Source organism: Nerophis ophidion, linkage group LG20, assembly GCF_033978795.1.
Source record: "Nerophis ophidion isolate RoL-2023_Sa linkage group LG20, RoL_Noph_v1.0, whole genome shotgun sequence".
NCBI classification, from domain to species: domain Eukaryota; kingdom Metazoa; phylum Chordata; class Actinopteri; order Syngnathiformes; family Syngnathidae; genus Nerophis; species Nerophis ophidion.
Window position 1 is genome coordinate 17,882,524 of NC_084630.1, and position 26,129 is coordinate 17,908,652.

A 26,129-nucleotide genomic window follows, 5' to 3' on the forward strand; every position below is an offset into this window, starting at 1 on the left:
CACATATACACACACATAACACTCCTCTCTACTCATTGTTGTATTTGAAAGTGCAATGCTTTGCAACCAGTAGCAAAGCCTTTGAAGGGGCATAGGTATGGGCAGCATCTGTGAAATTTAATTTGCAGGAAAGGAGTGAGTTTAGGGTTGACTTGTCCATCCTCGTTCTATTTTCTGTCACTATCTTTTATTGGACATTACTACTTGCCGTAGTTTTGAAACAATGTATGATGGGAATCCGGATGTTGTGTGCCAGTATATTAACGTGCCGGCTGGAATACGCTCACGCTGAGTAATAGCTCCGTGCCTGCCTACTTTATGGGTTATAGATAAACCTATGGATAATGGAGACATATATATAATAGTCTCCTCCTGTTGTGTGTGCAGTTGCGCACTGAGCTCCAAAAGCCGTAGATGTTATAACGTGACTGGGCCAACACGCTGTTTATATGGAGGAAAAGTGGACGTTACGACGGGGTGTCCTCACTCAGGTCCGGCTGGAAATCGTAAGAAATTTGGGAGAATTGTTGTCCCGGGAGATTTTCGGGAGAGGCACTGAAATTTGGGAGGGTTGGCAAGTATGGACCCCAGTGTTTGAAGTTTGCTACCAAGGTTAACATGTCAATGCAAGGATCTGCCAAGGTGTCAACAGGGGCTTAAGTTATTCCAAAACAAATCAAGACTACTCTATTATTTTTAGGAATTTGATGCAAAAAATGTTGTCCCTCAATTTTTTAACTGAACTCGGTCGGGGGCAGGCATTGTGTTATTTCTGGGTCGGATTTGGCTCACGGGGTATCAACGGGCACATTTAAAGCAACAACACCGTTTCAGACGTACTAATTTACTCAAGCTCCTTGTTTACCTACCGGTACTTGTTAATGTATTTACAAACCCCGTTTCTGTATAGAGTTGGGAAATTGTGTTAGATGTAAATATAAACGGAATACAATGATTAGCAAATCATTTTCAACCCATATTCAATTGAATGCACTACAAAGACAAGATATTTGATGTTCAAACTCATAAACTTTTTTTTTTGCAAATAATAATTAACTTACAATTTCAAGGCTGCAACACGTGCCAAAGTAGTTGGGAAAAGGCATGTTCACCACTGTGTTACATCACCTTTTCTTTTAACAACACTCAAAAAACGTTTAGGAACTGAAGAAACTAAATGTTGAAGCTTTGAAAGTGGAATTCTTTCCCATTCTTGTTTTATGTAGAGCTTTAGTCGTTCAACAGTCCGGGGTTTCCACTGTCGTATTTTACGCTTCATAATAAGCCACACATTTTCCATGGGAGACAGGTCTGGACTGCAGGCGGGCCAGGAAAGTACCCCCACTCTTTTACTACAAAACCACGCTGTAGTAACACATGGCTTGGCATTTTCTTGCTGAAATAAGCAGGGGCTATATGTTAATAATAAACCTGTATGGACCATTCAGCATTAATGGTGCCTCCACAGATGTGTAAGTTACCCATGCCTTGGGCACTAATACACCCGTATACCATCACAGATGCTGGCTTTTGAACTTTGCGCCTACAACAATCAGGATGGTTATTTTCCTCTTTGTTCCGGAGGACACCACGTCCACAGTTTCTAAATATAATTTGAAATGTGGACTCGTCAGACCACAGAACACTTTTCCACTTTGCCAGCGGCGTTCCTTGGTGTTGTTGATAAATGGGTTTTGCTTCGTATAGCAGAGTTTTAACTTACACTTACGGATGTAGCAACCAACTGTAGTTACTGACAGTGGTTTTATGAAGTGTTCCTGAGCCCATGTAGTGATATCCTTTACACACTGATGTTGGTTTTTGATGCAGTACCGCCTGAGGGATCAAATGTCCATAATATCATCGCTTACGTGCCGTAATTTCTCCAGATTCTCTGAACCTTTTGATGATTTTACGGACCGTAGTTGGTAAAATCCCTAAATTCCTTGCAATAGCTCGTTGAGAAATGTTGTTCTAAAACCGTTCAACAAATGCTTACAAACTGGTGACCCTCGCCCCATCCTTGTTTGTGAATTACTTTGCAGTTCATGGAAGCTGCTTTTATACCCAATCATGGCACCCACCTGTTCCCAATTAGCCTGCACACCTGTAGGATGTTCCAAATAGGTGTTTGATGAGCATTCCTCAACTTTATCAGTATTTATTGCCACCTTTCCCAACTTCTTTGTCGCGTGTTGCTGGCATCAAATTCTAAAGTTAATGATTATTTGAAAAAAAAAAAAAAAAAAGCTTATCAGTTTGAACATCAAATATGTTGTCTTTGTAGCATATTCAACTCAATATGGGTTGAAAATGATTTGCAAATCATAGTTTTCTGTTTATATTTACATCTAACACAATTTCCCAACTCATGGAAACGGGTTTGTAGTAGCCAGGTGTATCGCTGTGTATGTCTGTCTTATAACTACGGCCGCGACATACAATGTTAATGAAGCATCCAAGGAAAAAGAGGAGTTCAGACGAGGAGATTAATTTTTACAAGCGATGGTACACCCAGTGACCAATCAATGTATTACATCTATCAGAAATGGGGTCATAATTTAAGAGCATATGTCTCAACACTAAAAAGATAAACTTATAAAACTGTGATAACTTTGTTTTTTAGAGGAAACAAGTAATTCATTGACATACTTTGCTATTAGTTAAATCGTAAATCTTCTGACTGATGTACGTGACATCAGGTTTTGACTCGCTGTGTGTGGCACGCCGTGCAATATTGTGGTTTGGTTTGGAAAGGCGAATGATGGAGCCCTCCAGGCGAACATACACAGAGTGCGTCAATGTGGCATGGTAGGTTTCAGGGTCGTAGTTTATCATCTCGTTCATCCAACCCTAAGAAGGAAGAACATTTGACATTAGTACATGTATGTCTGAATGGGAGATGTCAATTTAATATTATAAAAAAATTGTTTGACAAAAATATTTTTAAGCCAATTTTTTATAGAAATACATTGGGTATTTTATCCCCTGCTGATGTTTTAGGTCTAGCCAATCAAATATCATAGAGAAACAGAGAAAAAACTGAATTTAAAAAATTGTCAGAAAATGTTTTAGATAATACATTTGTATTTGGTTCAATAACAAAGAAAAATCTTACTAGGAACTTGGGGGAGAAACCCTTTTTGGAAAGCATTGGAGTCACAAGTTTATTGCATTGCAGTTAATATATACATTTATATACACACACACACACACACACACACACACACACACACACACACACACACACACACACACACACACACACACACACAAATGCTACTACTAACAAGCGAACGCTAAATCTGATGGTCGTTGTGAGCTAAACACATAAATGTAATCTGAAATAGACCATAAGGACTTGCTTGATCCTCATGAACTCAATATTTACAAGGGGACAACTATCTGACTGTGTTCTACACTGCAGACAAAAGCCCGACTTTTCATTTAAAATTTGGTACGCTTAGTTTTTAAATCATATCAGGGTTTCCCACATTCATTTATTTGTGGCGGCCCGCCACGAAAGAATTACGGCTGCCACAAATAAAAAAAAACAAAACCAAAAAAAAAAAATTTAAAATAATATTTTTTTAAATATTTTATTATTATTTTTGGGGGCTTTTGACTCGCTCGACCGGTCATAAAAGCAATGGGACTCTGTCTGTGAATGGAGCGTGTAGTTACATATCATATAAATATGTAAATATGTATATAAATATGTACATAAAGTGTTGTAATTATATTCCAACTCCGCGTTCTTTTTGGTCATCACCCCCCCCCCCCCCCCCCCCCTTTAGTAAAATACATCTGACTTAATATTGTCTGTTTATTTAAATGGAAATAATGTGGAAATATACTGAAATACTCCTCCACCCCTCATAAGTCTGATTTGTATAGACTACCATGAACTGTGAAGTGCGATGGAAACAGAAACTACACATATCTCCAGAAAGTTACAGTTCAAGGAATTTAACGTGCCAGAATTGTTGGTGGAAAAAAGGCCTGATTGTCTTTATGACTGTAGCCCAAGCTTCCTCGATACAATTATCAACCTCCTCCTGTGTAATTCAAATAATTTCACCAACAGTGGTCTCATTCTCACCAAGCTTTTCGCTGATGGCCTTTGAGCTAATTCCAGTCTTAAGCAGGTCTACAACTTTGTGCCCGAGGTCAACACTTTGGAGATGTATAAGACTGTTTCTGTGACTTTTTTTCATGTACCTGTAGATTAGGAGTACTTTTGTAAAAAGACATGGTTAATGTGTGTGTTTCGTGAATACAAAACCAGTCTAAGGGTCTGAATGCTTGCTGGTTAGTAGTGGATGGAATTGTAATTTACCACATTAAAATACAATTTCATATAACATTTATCTGATGTATTTTTTTTGTAGATATTTGTTCCCATTCTATTGCTTTGTTACAATGAACCTACTATAGCAATTTTGGACTTTGTACATCTGTTTTAATGAGGAAAGAGTAAATCATCAGTGGATTAAATACTGATATCCCCATGGTATGCATTAATCCCCATAATCAGTCATGAGAGACATTGAACAGCATGTTTTGTTTCGATCCGGGGTGGCACATTGATGTCACAGCTGAAATTATACATTTTTGCGAGTGAGTGTCGTAATTTTGGGTAAAGGTCTTGACAAGGATAATCTTGGTGCTTATTTAAATTACTACTATGCACTAAGTCACTTCACTTTAGACCTGAGAGAGCTTTAAATAAGTAACTGCTGTAAATTGACTACTTATCTATTGTGCCAAAAACATATTGCAAAATAAATTGAAACCACATTAAAATAAATGAATAAGAAATAAATATTGACTGACCCTGAAGATTGCAGGTTCTTCAATGTCCAACTTTGTGAGATTCCACCATTTTTTATGACGTTTGGAAAGCCGGAGGAACCCGTTGGAAGGTTTTGGTCCTGTCAGCCACACAACTCCAATGGCAACAAAGAATCCAAATGCCACTCCAAGCAGTATTCCTCCAATGTAGTCCGGCAAGGGCAATATAAAATACCCATAAACCAGTATTGTAAGGATGGAAAGAGTATAGTGTGGAACACTCGGTGCTTGTACAATACTTTCTGATTCAATCTCGCCGGATGATTCAGTACTACGACTTAAAGGCACTTTAGTTTGATTACCAGTTCCTAGGTCAGTGTCAGTGTAACTTTCAAAATCCTCACTGTACAAAATACAAAACTCCTCGTCCTCCTGTTTAGCAAGCGCCGACATGGAACAATTATCCAAAGATATGGGTAATGATGATGATTTATTTGGGCTCTTCGTGTCGGAAGGAAGTGCCACATGAGATTCAGCCAGGCCAGAGGTTCCACTATTTAGGCTTTCACCCTCCACGTCAGTGCCATCTTCTTCCTTAATGCAGTTGTTGTTGCTTTCCAGGGGCCCAATGGCAGATGTCAGGTTATAGGGCTCAGAGGCACTAGCAGACAGAGCCTTTGGTCTACTGAGACTGCTGCTACTGCTCTTTTCATCAATGATCTTACTCAGGATTTGAAGTGGTTCATAGATGGCCTCGGACAGACGGCGCTTAGTGTCTTCAAATCGTGCTTCGACCTCAGAGACGTTAAAGAAGCTGCGGCTATCTGGTGAGGTCGATACAGATGGAGGAGCAGTTTTTAAGTCATCAGCTGATGCCGCAGCTGAAGCAGTCTGCAACCGTGACTGAGTGAATTGTTTGAACATTTGCAGATTCAGGCGAGTCTCTGAAAGGCGGGAGAGTGTGGATGAGTCCTGGGGTGTGTCTAAAGATAAGGATTTCACCAGTGATTTCATTAGATGTTTATGTCTTACTGTGGGGGCAGTAAAAGAAGGGCCTCCATCCTTGGACTCAATTTCAGAGGACAAGGATTTAACCATATTCGAAACGGGCTTGTCGCTAGGAGGAAAACTCAAAGATTTAGTTGGTGTTGAATTAGACTTGGAGCCCTTTTGTGGTAATGAAGTTTTCGTTGAACTGTTTTCTAGAGAAGTACAAAGTGGAGAATGTCCAAGAAATTTGGGTATCAGTGCATCCTCGGCTGAAGAGTTCAATTGTGCTGCTTCAAACATCTCCTCACTTGCCTCAATGGCTGTCACAACATTTGATTCATCTTGAGCGGTAGATGTGGAGGAGACAGATGTTGAGTACGGTTCTTCCTCCTCATCCTCTTCCTCCTTCCCAATAGCTGAAAAGTGAATAGTAATTGTCTGATTTGAATCTGATCTCTGGACTTGGAGCTTGGGGGCCAACACAGGGGGCTCTTTGTCTGTAGAGTAAGTGATGTCTGCATGGTTAGGGGGCTGGCGAGTCATTGCAGTCCTTCCCCTTTGTTTATGTCTGTCATGAAGAGCAAAAGATAAAATTAAAAAGAGTTCATCGAGAACTGACAAAACATGTATTTGAGGATCTAACAACCCTAAAATGTTCATTGCGTCTATGATATTTTTGCTTAAGGTTATCATACAATCAAAATCTCATTGCGTATGTCTACATACCACAATTTCAAAAAAACTAAACGAAACAGTGGTAAACGGAAACCAGATTTGTACAAAGGTACAACTTGCACTCTTAGTTAATGAGTATTTATGTTGACCTGTTTTAGAATTTATGTTTATTGGTGCATGCTTTAGAACAGATCAAATGTAATACTATAGCTAATTCTGGCATATTTACTGTGATGCTTTCGCTAATATGTTCACAGGTCATTCAGGTTCAAAGCCCCATCCATCTCGTCCATTTTCTACCGCTTGTTCCTTTACATCTGATTAAAATAACCTTAAAAAGTCCATCAACTCTTTTGTACCTTCAAATGTATTTTACCACTTAAGTGCAAAATGTTTTTGTTCTGATTATGTTGTTTTTTTATGTAACTGTGTGGGTTCTCTCCGGGTACTCTGGCTTCCTCCCACCCCCAAAGACATGCACCTGGGATAGGCTGATTGACAACACTATATTTTCCCCAGTGTGTGAGTCTGAGTGTGAATGGTGGTCAGTCTACCTGTGAAGGGATGACTTATTCAGGGTGTACCCTGCATTCCGCCTAAGTGCAGCTGGAATAGGCTCCAGCTCCCTCGCAACTCCGAGACAGACATTCTGTAGAAAATGGATAGATGTTTTTTTTTTTTTTTTAATCCAAATTGCCGTTGTATTCTGTTGGTCCTGAGGTTGTGCTGTTTTGTATTGCAATGGATTATGTAGACCGAGACCGAGTTGCTGCATCTCCATCCATCCATCCATCCATTTCCTACCGCTTATTCCCTTTGGGGTAGCGGGGGGCGCTGGTGCCTATCTCAGCTACAATCGGGCGGAAGGCGCGGTACAACCTGGACAAGTCGCCACCTCATCGCACGGCCAACACAAATAGACAGACAACATTCACACTCACATTCACACACTAGGGCCAATTGAGTGTTGCCAATCAACCTATCCCCAGGTGCATGTCTTTGGAAGTGGGAGGAAGCCGGAGTACCCGGAGGGAATCCACGCATTCACAGGGAGGACATGCAAACTCCACACAGAAAGATTCCGAGCCCGGGATTGAACCCTGACTACTCAGGACCTTCGTATTGTGAGGCAGACACACTAACCCCTCTGCCTTGCTGCATCTCAAAGGGCTATATTTAGGCTCTCCAGAGACCCAAATATGTTTTTAAAACAATTAAAAAGTAAATATTTTATAATAAGTTCCCTTTTAAATATAATCTTATTCAAAATAATTTCTCGAGAAGACCATAGAACAGAGCAGGAAAAATTAAGGCCCGGGGGCCACATGCGGCCGGTTAATAATTTTTTTTTAGATCTTTAAGATGGAGAGTGTAGCTGCCATTATGATGTGCAGTGATTATTTCAAATTACCGTAAGTCTTGAACTATACAAAGTATTTCAATGGTTGGAATCTGCGCTTATGGATGATATATCAGTTTATATGGTAATCTAATTAGTTACTATGGTAATCTATATAGTTACTATGGTCATCTAATTAGTTACTATGGTCATCTACGTCACAGCAGCTCAGACAAGGCACCAAGCAGTGTGGGTGGGGAGTGTTTCCACAGACGCAGCAGGAGATTTTCACAACAAAGTTCCAAAGCTTAGTGATGTATAGAATGGAATAGAAAGTACATTATTGACCCCTGTGGGAAATTCAGCAAATATCAGATATATTAGATTGTAGGTGGGTTTGTTGTGTACCCTTCGCATTCATATTTCACTGTTGTTGCATTTTTGTTGCGTTTCACTTGTAAAATATGTCGATCATAAGGGGGGTGTGACATTCATATTTTGTCAATATTCTGTTTTATCGTTCAAAGAAAAATGTAAAAATTCCATTCCGTTTTTTAAATGTAAAAATTCCATTCCGTTTTTTAAGGCGATCTGTCATAACGTTTTTAGCATTCAATCAGACATTATTGTGAGGTTTTGTATTAGTGTTCCTAAAAATAGATATACCGGCCCCCCCAGACACATTTGTTTCTCTAAATGTGCCCCCCCCAAGTCAAAATAATTGCTCAGGCCTGCCATAGAGAGAAAACAATAAGATGACGTTTTACATTTTTTTCAAAGAGAAACTACCAATATTACATATCTTGAATATTTGCCATAACAAAGTAGTAACGGTGTAAAAAATATATATATTTTTGAATAAATCACAATTCTAATTTGTAACGGGCATTAATCAATAAAAATAAAACAAATAAAAAATCGATTCAAAAGAAAAAAACAATGTATATTCAGCCATACCATATGGTTGATGTAGATGCCCATATCTGCTGGACAGATTTACTTTGAAGTGAATTGAAGTGAATTATATTTATATAGCGCTTTTCTCTAGGGACTCAAAGCGCTTTTACATAGTGAAACCCAATATCTAAGTTAGATTTAAACCAGTGTGGGTGGCACTGGGAGCAGGTGGGTAAAGTGTCTTGCCCAAGGACACAACGGCAGTAACTAGGATGGCGGAAGCGGGAATCGAACCTGCAACCCTCAAGTTGCTGGCACGGCCACTCTACCAACCGAGCTATACCGCCCCTTTAGAAAAGAGAAGAGTTGGATACTTCTCTTGTTGCCCAGTGGCGTGTCTAGAGTGTGGCCAGGAGTGGCACGTACCACCCCAAGAGTCTGATAGGCCACTCTAGGTGCCACCCCACTCAGAGGCGGAAATATTTGCGAAAAGCTATTTTAAAGTGTGGCAAGTGTTGCACTTGGGCTCCAAAGAGTGGTACGCCAAATAATGACTTATCATTGGTCTAAAATACATGGATTACTATTAGTTTTGTTTTTAAAGTGCGAGCTGGCGTATAATACAGAACAATTTACACAGCATTTGTTACTGACCATGCCTATTACATGAGTGGAACATGTACAGACTCTATATAGTTGGTACTAATTTGGAACACACTCAGTCTAATTAATCAAAAACAAACACAAAGTTCAAATATATGATACAAAAACACTTGCCAACTGAACCATCGTATTTCCTTGAATAGCCGCCGGGCATGTAATATGCGCCTGCCTTGAATTACTGCCGGGTAAAACTCGCTCCTCAGATTTTTATAAACGCATGCTTACCTTTACCGCCGGGTCAAATTTGTGACGTAACGAGCGACGCTTCCCCTACCGTCATTTTCAAAATGGCAGAGAACTTTTTTTTTGCTTTTACTATGTGTAAACCAAGGGTCTTGTTCCACAGCCATACAGAACACACTGATGGTTGTGATATAAAACAACTTTAACACTCTTACTAATATGCGCCACACTCTGTGAACCCTAACCAAACAAGAATAACAAACAGATTTCTGGAGAACATTGGCTCTGTAACACATTATAAACGCAACATAAGATTCCAATGCATCCATGACTTTTGGCTATATTATACACGCGCTAGCACCAACACCCCCTCCGTGCGTCGGTTGAGGTGGGCGGGGTTGGGGGCGCGTGTATAACATAGCCAAGAGTCATGGATGCATTGGAATTCTGGGTAATTCTTATGTTGCGTTTAAAATGTGTTACAGAGCCACTGTTCTCCAGAAATGTGTTTGTTATTCTTGTTTGGTTAGGGTTCACAGAGTGTGGCGCATATTAGTAAGGGTGTTAAAGTTGTTTATATCACAACCATCAGTGTAAACGGTATCGCTGTTGACTAAGTATGCATTGCAATCTTGTATGAGAAGTAGCAAAATGGATGCATCCTACTGGCACGCAGATAGCCTGGCGTAAAGGTGGGCGCGATGACATGTTGTAGAACAGTGGTCCCCAACCACCGGGCTGCGGAATAATTTTTTATTATTATTATTTTTTTAATCACACTCAATTTTTTACTGCATGCCATTGGTAAGCGCAGGGGTGAGAAGAAGTTTTAAAAATATTAGCGCCTGCTTACTTTAACCGCATGCCTAGAATAAGCGCAGGATTGTCCCCGGCGGCTATTCAAGGAAATACGGTATGTGGTCATTATAAAATTGTCTAATGGTAACATACATAATTTAACACTGACAGTTCACATGAAAATCGACACATTTTAGTTGCTTGAAGGACAATGGGGACATTGATAGAAAATGGATGGACGGAGACCTGTGATGAGGTGGCGACTTGTCCAGGGTACCCCGCCTTCCGCCCGGTTGTAGCTGAGATAGGCACCAGCGCCCCCTGCGACCCAATAGGGAATAAGTGGTAGGAAATGGAGGGATGGATGGATGGACAGATGGATATTTCTGAAACGTAGGAGCCTGGAGATTGTCATGGAAGTAAACAAGGTCGGAAAGGTTTACATACTCTTAATATTCAAAGTTGTATGGTTTATACTTCTTATTGTAGTTTTGAGTAATCTTATATGGCGCGCAGTGTGCGCACATATTAACGGGCAATCTTCATCATTGGATTCAGCGCACCTATATTCGGGTGTCAGGAAATGTTATTCGACGCACAGTGGCGCACGTATTGGTATGTAATCTTAATCGACACACACATATGCGGGTGGCGGACATTCTTTTTTGATTGATGATGACTGATGATGAGCAGCCAGGATCCTGACATCCATGGTCCTTCACTGAGTGGTGCATAAGTCATTTAGTTACAATAAATTTAACTGTGATATTTCGCTTTTAAAATTGATGTGGATATGATTTTCTGTCAGAGCATAATAGAGGACTAGAAAGACTAGTAGAGGAGAACTAGTAAGACTAGTAGAGGAGGACTAGTAAGAATCTTCACTCAGGGTGGACTCAAAAACCAAAGCGCTTTCAAAAGTAACGCTCCAAAGAATACACTTTATTAGCCATATCGAAAGATTTGTTGCTCTGCTGGCACTAAAGGTCGGGCGATACTTTGATACTGACACTGATAGCGATATGTTGATGGTCGATACCGATAGAGCCTTTTACTTTCCCTACGCAAGCCTTTCCAAGACCATTGAACCACCTTCCATTTCTATTTGGAACTTACATGCCAATAGCTCTGACTGTGTTTTTACAACCTTATCAGGAAATGTTCCATGTAGAGATGTCTGATAATATCGGACTGCCCATATTCATTCATTCATTCATTTTCTACCGCTTATTCCCTTTCGGGGTCGCGGGGGGCGCTGGCGCCTATCTCAGCTACAATCGGGCGGAAGGCAGGGTACACCCTGGACAAGTCGCCACCTCATCGCAGGACCAACACAGATAGACAGACAACATTCACACTCACATTCACACACTAGGGCCCATATTATCGGACGATAAATGCTTTAAAATGTAATATCGGAAATTATCGGTTTCAAAAAGTAAAATTTATGCCGTTTTAAAACGTCGCTCTCTACACGGATGTAGGAAAAAGTACAGAGCGCCAATAAACCTTAAAAGGCACTGCCTTTGCGTGCCAGCCCAGTCACATAATATATACGGGTTTTCACACACACAAGTGAATGCAACGCATACTTGGTCACCAGCCATACAGGTCACACTGAGGGTGGCCGTACAAACAACTTTAGCACTGTTACAAATAATAATAATAATAATAATGGTTTAAATTTATATCGCGCTTTTCTATTATTAGATACTCAAAACACTCACAAAGAAGTTGGAACCCATCATTCATTCACACCTGGTGGTGGTAAGCTACATCTGTAGCCACAGCTGCCCTGGGGTAGACTGACGGAAGCGTGGCTGCCAGTTTGCGCCTACGGCCCCTCCGACCACCACCAATCATTCATTCATCATTCATTCACCAGTGTGAGCAGCACCGGGGGCAAAGGTGAAGTGTCCTGCCCAAGGACACGACGGCAGTGATTTGGATGTCAATAGGTGGGAAGCGAACCTGCAACCCTCAGGCTTCTGGCATGACCGCTCTACCCACTACGCCATGCCGCCCCAAATATGTGCCACACTGTGAACCCACACCAAGCAAGAATGACAAACACATTTCGGGAGAACATCCGCACCGTAACACAACATAAACACACCAGAACAAATACCCAGAAGCTCTTGCAGCACTGACTCTCACGCAACGCTACAATATACACCCCTGCTACCCCCTCCCCACCTCAACCTCCTCATGCTCTCTCAGGGAGAGCATATCCCAAATTCCAAACTGCTGTTTTGAGGCATGTTAAAAAAATTATGCACTTTGTGACTTCAATAATAAATATGGCAGTGCCATGTTGGCATTTTTTTCCATAACTTGAGTTGACTTATTTTGGAAAACCTAGTTACATTGTTTATTGCATCCAGCGGGGCATCACAACAAAATTAGGCATAATAATGTGTTAATTCCACGACTGTATATATCGGTATCGGTTGATATCGGTATCGGTAATTAAGACTTGGACAATATGGAAATATCGGATACTGGCAAAAAAGCCATTATCGGACATCTCTAGTTCCATGTACTGTTTAGTTTTTGTAAAATAGCTGTAGCAATTCCTGTAAACAGTCCTACATGTGAACGGAGCTTTTCAGCACCAACGCTCATTGAATATAATTTACTTGCAACTATGGTTGACACGAGGCTTAGCCATTCAGGTATCTTAAAGGGGAACATTATCACCAGACCTATGTAAGCATCAATATATATGTTGATGGTAAAGAAAAAAGACCATCTATTTTTTTAACCGATTTCCGAACTCTAAATGGGGGAATTTTGGCAAATTAAACGCCTTTCTGTTTATTGCTCTGGTGGCGATGACGTCAGAACGTGACGTCTCCGAGGTAATACAGCCGCCATTTTCATTTTCAACACATTGCAAACACCGGGTCTCAGCTCTGTTATTATCCGTTTTTTCGACTATTTTTTGGAACTTTGGAGACATCATGCCTCGTCGGTGTGTTGTCGAAGGGTGTAACAACACTAACAGGGAGGGATTCAAGTTGCACCACTGGCCAGAAGATGCGAAAATGTCTGCCGCCAGAGCCCCATTGAATGTGCTGGAGTGTCTCCACATTTTACCGCCGATGACAGACATGGCACAGAGATGTATGGATAACCTGCAGATGCATTTGCAACGATAAATTCAACGAAATCACAAAGGTGAGTTTTGTTGATGTTGACTTATGTGCTAATCAGACATATTTGGTTACGGCGTGACTGCCAGCTAATTGATGCTAACATGCTACGCTAATCGACGCTAACATGCTATTTACCGGCGGTGCTAAAGCAGACATAGCACAGAGATGTATGGATAACCTGCAGATGCATTTGCAACTATAAAATCAACAAATTCACAAAGGTGAGTTTTGTTGATGTTGACTGCCAGCTAATCAATGCTAACATGCTACGCTAATCGATGCTAACATGCTGTTTACCGGCGGTGCTAAAGCAGACATGGAACAGAGATGTATGGATAACCTGCAGATGCATTTGCAACTATATTACGTTTCCTTCCACCTACATTTAATGCGAAAAAAACACTTACCAATCGAAGGATTTAAGTTGCTCCAGTGTCACGAGATGCGAAAGTCCTGATCGTTTGGTCCGCACATTTTACCTGCGATGCTAACGCAGCTATTTGGCCATGCTATGGCTATGAATAGCGTCAATAGCTATTCGCTCAATAGCTTCAGTTTCTTCTTCAATACTGTCATACTCCAACCATCCGTTTCAATACATGCGTAATCTGTTGAATCGCTTAAGCCGCTGAAATCCGAGTCTGAATCCGAGCTAATGTCGCTATATCTTGCTGTGGTTTTCGCCGTTGTTTGTTTACATTGGCAGCACTGTATGACGTCACAGTGAAATGCAAATAGCGAAAATCAAGCACTTTAAAGCTTTTTTTAGGGATATCCGGGGACCGGTAAAATTTTGTAAAAAACTTCAAAAAATACAACAAGCCACTGGGAACTGATTTTTATTGTTTTTAACCCTTTTGAAATTGTGATAATGTTCCCCTTTAAGCATTGAGCCCAAAAGAGCTAAGGACTTGAACATTGATGCTTTTATTAAAGTGTTTACCTGCCATCTGTTTTAAACGTGATTTTAGTCCCACCATCTTTTGATTTTGGTTCTACTCAGTTCAGTTAATGTATTTGTTTTTGCCAAATACTTTTAAAAGGCACACTGTGTAATATTTGGTACACTTTGACTGTTGTATGCGTGCCAACCCTGCAGAACTCGGCGTCTCTCCAATGCCATTCCTGGAAAAAAAAAAAGTCTGGACACTCCACTGTTGTTGCTTTATTTGTATTTGACTTTATTAAATGTTTGAATATCATTTTATTTTACAAAACTACATTATTTTAGGTAATATAAAAAATTATCAGATCTCTGGTCTTTTTTATGGAGAAATCTTAGAACTGGCACCCAATGTTATTAAAAAAGTATTGATTTTAAATTCAAGGATCGGTTTAAATCGAGAATCTAATTTGAATTGTATCATTACCCCCAAGAATCAAATGGAATCGTGTGGTGCCTAAAGATTCACAGCCCTTCAACATAGTGCGAATAGAATCATATTGAGCTGAACAATGTAGTCCTTGACAATTTGGCATGCCATTTAAATTAGAGCCATAAGAAATCAATCTAGTATGATGCTCAGTTTGAAACTGCTGCAACTATCTTTTCCTTTAAAGACAAGTCATATTTTGTTGTTTGTGTTGCAAGCTGCAGGCTATGTGACGACAAGATCAAATTTTGTAACGCATCACATGTGTCTTTCAGTGCTCCTTCCTCAGGCGAGCTCACACTTTTCCAGCAGGTGAGCTACTTATCAAATCACCAAGTAGACATGATCTACTATGTATGTTTATGTATGTGTACAGATAAGGGTTGTGCCGATACAAATATTTTGGCACTGGTACCAAAATGTATTTTGACACTTTTAATATGTGTGTGTATATATATATATATATATATATATATATATATATATATATATATATATATATTTACACACACATCAGGGGTATGGAACCTATGGCTCTAGAGCCAGATGTGGCTCTTTTGATGACTGCATCTGGCTCTCAGATAAATCTTAGCTGACATTGCTTAACACGATAAGTAATGAATAATTCCGCTGGTAATCACGCTGTTAAAAATAACGTACAAAATATAAAACATTCTCATGCATTTTAATACAGCCATTCGTTTTCTACCGCACCTGTTCAAGAAATAACAATGTTATTAAAGATAATTAGAGACGTATTATACACTAAAAATGTTGGTCTTACGTAAAAAATGCACGCATTTAGTTGTATTCAGTCTTAAAAAATATTATATTGCTGTCATGGCTCTCTCAGACAAAAAGGTTCCCGACCCCTGATATATATATCACACACACACACACACACACACACACACACACACACACACACACACACACACACACACACCTATATATATCCATGCATCCATTTTCTACCGCTTATTCCCTTTGGGGTTGCGGGGGGCACTGGTGTCTATCGCAGCTATAATCGGGCGGAAGGCGGTGTACACCCTGGACAAGTCACCACCTCATAGCAGATATATATATATATGTATATATATATATATGTATATCTGTATATATATATATGTATATACAAATATCTATATACACACATATACACATATATATATACATATATGAATATATATATATATATATATATATATATATATATATATATATATATATATATATATATATATATATACTGTATATCACAATATAGTCATTTTCTGTATTGCACAGAGACAAACGAGTATACTTGATATATCGCCTAGCCCTACTTCCAAGATGTTTCAGTTTATTGAGATGCACCTACACAGAGTATGCCTGAGTTGTCAGATCATTAGACAAGCAGGCAAACAATTCTGAGTGAAACTAAACCGCTACTACCTGTTTTACTGCATTTTTAGAAGGTGAGCTGTTTACCTTTCAAAGAACAGAGAGCTCGGGTTAGTTCAACCATGACTGACAGCCAAGAGCACTCACTTTTAAGGATGATTTTCTCCACAGGCCCCACCATGCATTTATTTTTACTCACTTTCATTGATAGATAACAGGGACCAAATTCACAAAATCCTTTGGCTGTGCCACTGAATTCGCTGCACTAGAAACACAATGCTAAACCAGAAAAGAGGTGCTTTACCAAGAAGGCTGAGTGTCTGCTCAGCATTTATAGAAAGAATAAAGGTTGGGTTGTAATGATACAGGTAACCCAAGGTACCTCAGTTGTTGGACCCTGGTTTTGGTTAATTTACAGAACCTTTTTTGTGTTTAAGAAGAACAACATCTTTTCCTACCAAAATGTTTTCCTTGTATTGCCTGTCCGCAAAAACTGCATTTTGCTTTTTGGGACTTTATCGACAGATCCCCAAAATATAAGGAAAAATAACGTAGGTATCTGTGCCATTAAGGAACAAAGTTTCGGCGCCCATTTTGAATTACACGCTGGGTTTTAATTAATTTCCGTGTCCTTAACACAGAACATCCTCTATCGTGATTTTCACTTTCGTCTCAGTTGACCCGTGTTGTAAAAGACACTTTACTGTTTGTTGACAGAGGAGAGGAGGCAGTGGCGATGCTGCGTTTGTTGCGTTTTATGATCCAGCATATTGAGATTTGGCCATGTTTAAAAATGACAACTCGCACATGTGAATCCATCGATCCATCCGTCTTCTTCCGCTCATCCGAGGTCGGGTCGCTGGGCCAGCAGCCTAAGCAGATAAGCCCAGACTTTCCTCTCCCCATCCACTTCGTCCAGCTCTTCCCGGGGAATCCCGAGGCATTCCCCGGCCAGCCTGGAGACATAGTCTTTCTTCCCAACGTGTCCTGGGTCTTCCCCGTGGCCTCCTACCGGTCGGACCTGTCCTAATTCGAATTAAATTAATCTCCTAGTGGTCTTGGTATATAACGCCCGCAGATACAGGGGAATTAGAGTATATTATTTATATTTATTTTTTGTATAGCATTTAGGAATTTTAAAGTTTGTGGGGTTTTGTATTTATTTTACAATTAAGTAAAGCAAAAAGGGTTTTGTTTTGTATTTTTTTCCATTACCATACCAACATTAACCAAACCATGCCCCAAAATCTGAGTTACATATGTAGCATAACTTTGACACCCTTTGTGTCATCCAAACCATTGCAATCAATAATCGTTATATTACTTAAAGGGGCCCTAATATGCAAAACCAACTTTTAATATCTGTTGTTACCTGTTTGTGTGTATTTGGGATCCCTATAACTGTCTTTTTCAACCACTGTGCCGTGAGATACAGTCTAGTGTGACGTGAGACATTATCTAATTTCACCTATATGGGTTAAAAATATTTTTTGCAAACCAGTAATTACAGTCTGAAAATGATGTGTTGTTGTTGAGTGTCGGTGCTGTCAAGAGCTCGGCAGATTAACCGTATAATACTCTTCCATATCAGTAGGTGGCAGCCGGTAGCCAATTGCTTTGTAGATGTCGGAAACAGCGGGAGGCAGTGTGCAGGTAAAAAAAAGGTGTCTAATGCTTAAACCAAAAAAAAAACAAAAGGTGAGTGCTCCAAAGAAAAGGCATTAAAGCTTAGGGAAGGCTATGCAGAGCAAAACTAATTAAAGCTGCAAGCAGCATTGGTCGGACCCGCTTAGGCTGCTGCCCCCGTAACCCAAGCCCGGATAAGCGGTAGCAGATGGATGGATGGTTTATTACACAGAGAAAAAATTGTAACACATGTGTTATACATCAGTCTCATAGTAATAACAGTTGTAAAGTGGCTTGGGCATTTTTATAAATACGCCTTTGTGCCACCATTTCGAGACTCTAATGCATTGTAAAAGGAATGCAGTTGTATTGAAGTGGGAATAGCAAACTTCCTGTTGATTTTTGCTGAAGGATGTCGATTATTAAAACGTAGGTCTAAGTGAGACCTACATAGAGGTTTTTGTTTCAAGTCTCTCTGACATTCCTACCGGAGGTTACAAGCAGTTTTGTCTGAGTTTTTTTCCTAGGAGCAGTTTGTCTGTGTTGTATTCCTAGGGGGCGCTAGAGCGCAATTTTGAGTTTTGGGGTTTGGTTTTTAATATTTAGCATTTTTTGCGAAAATTTTGCTTTGAATGGGTTTTTGCTAAATTTTTGTTGATTTTTGCCCTAGAAAGTAAAATTATGAAAAGTAGGTCTAAGTCAGTCCTACATAGAGTTTAGGGTTTCATGTCTCTACGACATTGCTAACGGAAGTTACAAGCAGTCTGTTTTTTGTTTCTTCCTAGGGGGCGCTAGCGCGCAATTTTGATTTTGGGGGTTTGGTTGCTTAATAAGTTGGGAAAGTTTGCCATACCGACGTGTGTGTCAAATTTGGTGAGTTTTGTAGCATGTTAAGGGGGTACAAATTAGGGTGCGAAGGTGCGGAATAATAATAAAGAATAATAATAATAAAACCTTACAGTTTTAATAGGGTCCTTTGGCCCATTGCAAAAGGGGGAGTCCTTTTGCAATGGGCCTGGCGGGCCCTAAAAATATACTGGCTTCAAAGAAAACAAAAAAACAGAATGCTGGACAACAGCATGGACTTACTGTGGAGCAAAGACAATGTACATCCGAACATGACATAACAATCAACATTGTCCCTACAAAGAAGGATAAAAACGAGTGAAATATTCTTGATTGCTAAAACGAGGTAGATGCGGGAAGTATCGCTCAAAGGAAGACATAACACTTCTACAGGAAAATACCAAAGAAAGAGAAAAAGCCACCAAAATAGGAGCGCAAGAAAAGTACTAAAACACTACACAGGAAAACAGCAAAAAACTCAAAATAAGTCACGGCATGCTGTGACAGGTAGTGACAGTACATCTACTTTGAGACAAGAGCTATAGTGATGCATGCTTGGTTATGCTTTTAAGTCATATCCAACAATTGCGACAACGACTTTTTACTGTCAACTGAGTATTGTTTTTAATACATTTCTGCTGGTGGTGTGCCTCTGGATTTTTTAAACGCAAAAAATGTGCCTTGGCTCAAAAAAGGTTGAAAAATTGCCCTATAAGACCCAGAAATGTCGAATAAAATCATGGAGGCATAGAGGAGATATTTGTAAAACCATCTTGCCTTCTTCCACATTTAATCCAAGCGAGCCATTTTGAATTTCAGAGGAGTGTGATGTATTTTGCCTTATTTACGTCAGCAGATTTCTCCATGGTATAGGTCCGAGGTCCGCAACCCGCGGCTCTAGACCCACATGTGACGCTTTAGCGCTGCCCTAGTGGCTCCTTGGAGCTCTTTCAAAAATGTATGAAAATGTAAAAATATGGGGGGAAAACAATTTTTTTCTTTTATTATGGTTCCTTGAGGACAAACATTACACAAACCGTCCTAATTGTTAGAAATACCACTGTTTATTTTTGAACATGCTTCACTAATAAGAGTATCTGTTAAGCGCCATTTTGTCCTACTAATTACGGCAGTCCTTGAACTCACCGTAGTTTAATTACGTACAACTTTCTCTGACGCTGCCACAGTAAGACGTGTTTTATGTCACCCTTCTTTGTCTCACTTTGTCCACCAAACTTTTTATGCTGTGCGTGAATCCACAATAATGAGCTTTGTTGACGTTATTGACTTGTTGGAGTGCTAATCAGGCATATTTGGTCAGTGAAAGTTAATTGAAGCTAACATGCTATTTAGGCTAGCGTCATTATGCCTTGTTTGTAGGCATATTTGAGCTCAAAATTCATTTTACTTATGTCCTCTGTGTATTCATTTTATATTTGCATGTCTCATGACACACTATATGTGTGTAATATTGGCTGCATTTCTGACAGTTGTTGTGCAGTTATAGACCACAGCAAACATTACACAGCTTGCAAAGATTGTAATAAATCCATTAGAAGACAGCCTGCTGTTTCCTTTAACTTGGAAACAAACATCTATAACTTTAGCCATTCTAAGCCAGTAACTGGCCCCCTTTTACTAATGTTTTCCAATTTGGTGAAAAATGTGCAGAATAAATATTACATTTCAACATTTCTTTCAACGAACATTTGCGTCAGCCTGTGACAAATAGTATTAAGGAAGTGTTGAGGATAATAGAGGTTGAGTTGATTCAGCTAAAAAAATGGTTTGACGTTAAAAAGTTATCATTAAATGATAAGAAAACTAAATTTATGGTGTTTAGTGGTGCAAAGACAAATTGTGAAGCTAAATTAAAATTACCGTATTTCCTTGAATTGCCGCAGGGCATATAGTATGCGCCTGCCTTGAATTACTGCCGGCTCAAACTCGCTTCCCAAAATAATTAGCGCATGCTTAGTATTACCGCCTGGTCAAACTCGTGACAGCATTTTCAAAATGGAGGAGGCTGATTTCAATATCGGTAATTTGAAATCGCATAAAGGGAAGAAGATTAAGATTAAGGTCCAAGCTTACATCACACTCAAATTTTTACTGCATACCTTTGGTAAGTGTCGAAGTGAAAAGAGGTTTTAAAATATTTAGCGCATGCTTACTTTTACAGCATGCCTTTGGGAATGATAGAGTATATGAAATTAAATTCTTGGGAATAATAATTGATCATAAATTATGTTGGAATCCGCATATTGAATATATAAAGGGAAAAATATCCAAATCCATTGCTATTCTTCATAAAGTAAAACACATGCTGAATAAGAAATGTCTGCATATGTTATATTATTCTTTTATTTTTCCATATTTAACATATTGTGTTGAAGTTTGGGAAATGTTTATAGGACAAACATAGACCCAATAATTAAACTTCAAAAAAGGGTAATTAGAATAATACACAAAGCGTGCTACTATGAACATACCGATCCATTGTTTATAAATTCTAATGTGTTAAAATTTTCAGATATAATGTTTTTAAAAACAATGGAAATTATGTTTCTCGTAAAGAACAACAGCCTTCCAGCTTGTATTCTAAGGTTATTTAAATTAAGAGGGGAAAAATATAATTTACGGGGATATTGATTTTTGAAATAGGTAAAGCAAGAACAACTATAAAATACGAATGAATTTCAGTTTTAGGAGTTAAATGGTGGAACAAGCTCAGTGATGAGCTGAAAACATGTACTGGTAAGGTTTAGAAAAACCTTGAAAGGTGAAATAATTGAAAATTATAAAATATAGTAACAATTACTTTCATCCCAATGATTTTTCTTTAACGTTGATGTTCCAGGTAATCTTATTTTCAGTGAATGTACAGGATAGGCAAATATAAGCCTTAGCTCCAGCCTATTCCTTTTTTGGTCATTCTTTTTCTTTTCTTTTTGTGTGTAAATGTGTATGATTGTTGTATATGTATAATCTGTACTGTTAAACTGGTCACACAAAATGGTTGATGGTTGATGGTTGATTATGTGACCAAAATAACCGACCCCTAGTATCGGTACTTTATGTAAAGGTTTACCAGAAGAGCTTTGATCGATGGAGCGATCATTTCTACCATGTTTGGATAATCTGCTGACGTGTAAAGTATGAAAGAAGGCAATGTTATTTGATAAAAATCTCGGCCATGCCTCGACAGTTTGATTTCTTACCAATACGTAACAACAGTTGGTTTTGCATAATGGGGCCCTTTTAGAACTAAGGACAGACTGAAGGCCAAAAGACAAAAAGAGAAAGTCAAACATCTTGTTACATGAAAGTGAGCAGTGGCAGCTCAGTAAGGGGGTTGGTAGGTTTTTCTGGAGCATATACTTGCAAAGCAGGTTACTTGCAGACAAGCCTTTAAAACCCATTTCTGCTATTGACTTAAACCATGCACACATTAAGGATTTTACATGATTGGTTTCAAGGGAAACATTGGCCTATATTTGAGTGAAATAAGTTTCTCCTATCATTAGTCCCACAATTGAAGCTAGGTTTAGGGCTAATGTATCTACTAGTGTAATCTCGATACCAATATTTTGGTACTGGTACCAAAATGTATTTTGGTACTTTTATAAATAAAGGGGACCACAAAACATTTCATTTTTGGCTTTATTTTAACAAAAAATCTTAGGGTACATTAAAAACATGTTTCTTATTGCAAATTTGTCCTTAAATAAAATAGTGAACATACAAGACAACTTGTCTTTTAGTAGTAAGTAAACAAACAAAGGCTCCTAATTTAGCTGTTGACATATGCAGTAACATATTGTGTCATTTATCATTCGATCATTTTGTGAAAATTATTAAGGACAAGTGGTAGAAAATGAATTATTAATCTACTTGTTTATTTACTTTTAATATCTGCTTATTTTCTGTTTCAACATCTTCTATCTACACTTCTGATAAAATGTAATAATCACTTATTCTTCTGTTGTTTAATACTCTTTATTAGTTTTGGATGATACCACTATTGATTATGGGATAAGCAGCAGAAAATGGATGGATGATACTTTTTCGTCGTCTTTGGTACACTAATGTGTATATTTTAGGCCATTGGTTCTTCGTTTTATTTTTGCAAAAATGTATACAGTATATCTATTTTTATATTGCTATTTTTATCTTTGGTAGGAAAATTATTATGTAACAAAAGTTATTAGTATTTTTTGGTTCTTTGTTGTTGCTATTTTTGTATTATGACAATTTATTATTGGATCATGTTGTACTGCATTTTAATCTTTTGTTTTGTGGTTGTGTGATGTTTTTTGCCTGGACCCCAGGAAAATAGTCTCCACTGCGGTGTAGACTAATGGGGATCCTTAATAAACTAAACTAAACCACAAATTTGGGTATCAATCCGATACCAAGTAATTACAGCATCATACATACAGTATGTCATATTCAAAGTCCTGAATTGTCTAGGGTCGTATTTCCTGAGTTTATAAACATAATATTCAATTTTAAACAACGAAAGAAGATTTTGTGATGCTTAAAAAATAACGATGTAATCACAGTAGTATCTACTAAACAAGCTCTTGTACTAGTATCATAACAGTAGATGTTAGGTATAGATCCACCAATGGCGTTTGTTTATATTGTAGCGTCCAAGAAGAGTTTGTGCTGTGTTGCGGTGCAAATATTCTCCTAAAATGTGTTTGTCATTGTTGTTTAGTGTGCTTTTACTATATGGCACAGGTTTATAACAGTGTTGGCATTGTACATATGGCCACCCTTAGTGTGACATGTATGGCTGTTGAGTCAGTATGCCCTTCATTCACTTGTGAATAGTGTGTTCAAAGTCAAGATGTTCGTCGTAATGGTTAATGATTTGGACATAAAGAATTATTGTCTAAACTTTGTCAACTATAGACTTCATGACTGCGGTGTATCGTGAAGCTTGTATAGCTATCGCTCGTTCTAAAGGGATACATTAATTAAATGTATTTGATTTGTCTCCACGGAGACAAGGGTTAGTGATAATTGATGTAGACACAACAGTGCTGACTGCGGACAGACATGAGCCAAAGCACCTCTTCTTGAGGATGTTTCAGTGGCAGAACTTCACCTCCATCTTTTAGTTTTTAAGCCAAAATGTATCCGTTCTCCCTTTTCTGTCTCGACACCGTGTCTGCTTTTAAGTACTCCGTGATTGCGCACTGCCGAACATGCTTGTCTGCATGACACTGACACGATGTGACGACGACGGGTGGGGGAACGGTGCTTTTTAGAGGCGGTATAGTACCAAATATGATTCATTAGTATCGCGGTACTATACCAATACAGCAGTGGTGTGATGTCAGGGCCAGCAAGGCCTGCTCTGCTAGCCTAACATAACCAGAAATCATATCTAAAAGTATTCATATTCTCTTCATGTCATATTATGCTCCTTCCAGCGCTGTTGTTTTTAGGTTAGAGTTTGTATCCAATCAGAATTCAGGTAGCTTATGTTGCCATGCTGTACGAAGTCTGCCCAGAGCCTTCAGAAACAACAATGCGGGCTTCCGTGCACTTTAAGGGACCGGACACAAACATTTGACAGACAGTTGCGGTAGCCAATCAGATCACGAGTTGTTGTCAGCAAGGCTTTCTAGATGGCCTAAGGCAGATATATATTGTCATGTTATGAGCTAGGCAACAAAACAACCCCATTACCCAGCAAGCCACAGTATAGAAGAGCATGCGCAGTAGCCCCGTTTAGGTTGTTGAATGTAGACAGCCGGATGTTTTTGATGAACACGCTGTGGAGTAAACTTTATGAACTCAGCCAAAACGCCTCGTCTGCATCTTTTATGATTAAGACAAGACAACACATATATTTGCAAGGCCATTTACAAGAAGGATATTTTTTTATTGTTTGTCTTGTCCAGCTTCTCAGACAAATCATAGAGTTGATGTAGATGTTCAGATTTACTTTACAAAAGAGAAGTATAGGATATTTCTCTTATATCCATTTGTATTTGACTTTATTAAATATATTTATATTATCATTTGGTGCAGCCGGGTCAGATCAGGAGGGGATAGAAAGAGAAAAAAGGGAATACTGAGGGGGAAATTGTGGGGACAAGAGGGGGATTACCGTATTTTTCGGACTATAAATCGCAGTTTTTTTCATAGTTTGGCCAGGGGTGCGACTTATACTCAGAAGCGACTTATGTGTGAAATTATTCACACATTACCGTAAAATATCAAATAATGTTATTTAGCTCATTCACGTAAGACAGTGGTTCTCAACCTTTTTTCAGTGATGTACCCACCTGTGAACATTTTTTTAATTCAAGTACCCCCTAATCAGAGCAAAGCATTTTTGGTTGAAAAAAAGAGATAAAGAAGTAAAATACAGCACTATGTCATCAGTTTCTGATTTATTAAATTGTATAACAGTGCTAAATATTGCTCATTTGTAGTGGTCTTTCTTGAACTATTTGGAAAAAAATATATAGAAATAACTAAAAACTTGAAAAATAAACAAGTGATTCAATTATAAATAAAGATTTCTACACCTAGAAGTAATCATCAACTTAAATTGCCCTCTTTGGGGATTGTAATAGAGATCCATCTGGATTCATGAACTTAATTCTAAACATTTCTTCACAAAAAATAAATCTTTATAACATCAATATTTATGGAACATGTCCACAAAAAAATCCAGCAGTCAACACTGAATATTGCATTGTTGCATTTCTTTTCACAGTTTATGAACTTACATTCATATTTTGTTGAAGTATTATTCAATAAATATATTTATAAAGGATTCTTGAATTGTTGCTATTTTTAGAGTATTTAAAAAAAATCTCACGTACCCCTTGGCATACCTTCAAGTACCCCCAGGAGTAAGCGTACCCCCATTTGAGAACCACTGACGTAAGAGACTAAACGTATAAGATTTCATGGGATTTAGCGATTAGGAGTGACAGATTGTTTGGTAAACATATAGCATGTTCTATATGTTATAGTTATTTGAATGACTCTTACGTTAACATACCAGGCACCTTCTCAGTTGGTTATTTATGCGTCATATAACGTACACTTATTCAGCCGGTTGTTCACTATTCTTAATTTATTTAAAACTGCCTTTCAAATGTCTATTCTTGGTGTTGGATTTTATCAAATAAATTTCCCCACAAAGTGCGAAGTATAAATGTTTTTTCCCTTCTTTATTATAGAATAGATATAGTAGAATAGAATAGAAAGTACTTTATTGACCCCTGGGGGAAACTCCGCACCACAGTTCGCTCACAATAAACAATAATAACAATAATAAATAATATATAACATACATTACATACATATAATATATGAATAATATAAATATATTCTACATTTAAGTGTGGCCAAGAAGGAACATAAGCATTA

At 38.6% G+C, this 26,129-nt stretch overlaps 1 protein-coding gene across 6 annotated transcripts in view; it reads right to left on the minus strand.

Moving 5' to 3' along the window:
• Nucleotides 1–26,129, minus strand: part of LOC133538819 (testis-expressed protein 2-like) — an 82,504-nt gene that overhangs the window by 51,746 nt on the left and 4,629 nt on the right. For 2 of the 6 annotated variants that reach the window (XM_061880633.1, XM_061880632.1), the window contains exons 3-5: nucleotides 10,586–10,660; nucleotides 4,837–6,352; nucleotides 2,653–2,853 (exon numbers count right to left, since the gene is read on the minus strand). In XM_061880633.1, coding sequence (XP_061736617.1) covers nucleotides 2,653–2,853; nucleotides 4,837–6,327 — 1,692 coding nt within the window. In that variant the 5' untranslated portion in view covers nucleotides 6,328–6,352; nucleotides 10,586–10,660. Of the gene's footprint in view, nucleotides 1–2,652; nucleotides 2,854–4,836; nucleotides 6,353–10,585; nucleotides 10,726–26,129 lie in introns of those variants that run through there. The other 4 variants (XM_061880631.1, XM_061880630.1, XM_061880634.1 and 1 more) reach the window with 3 other exon arrangements.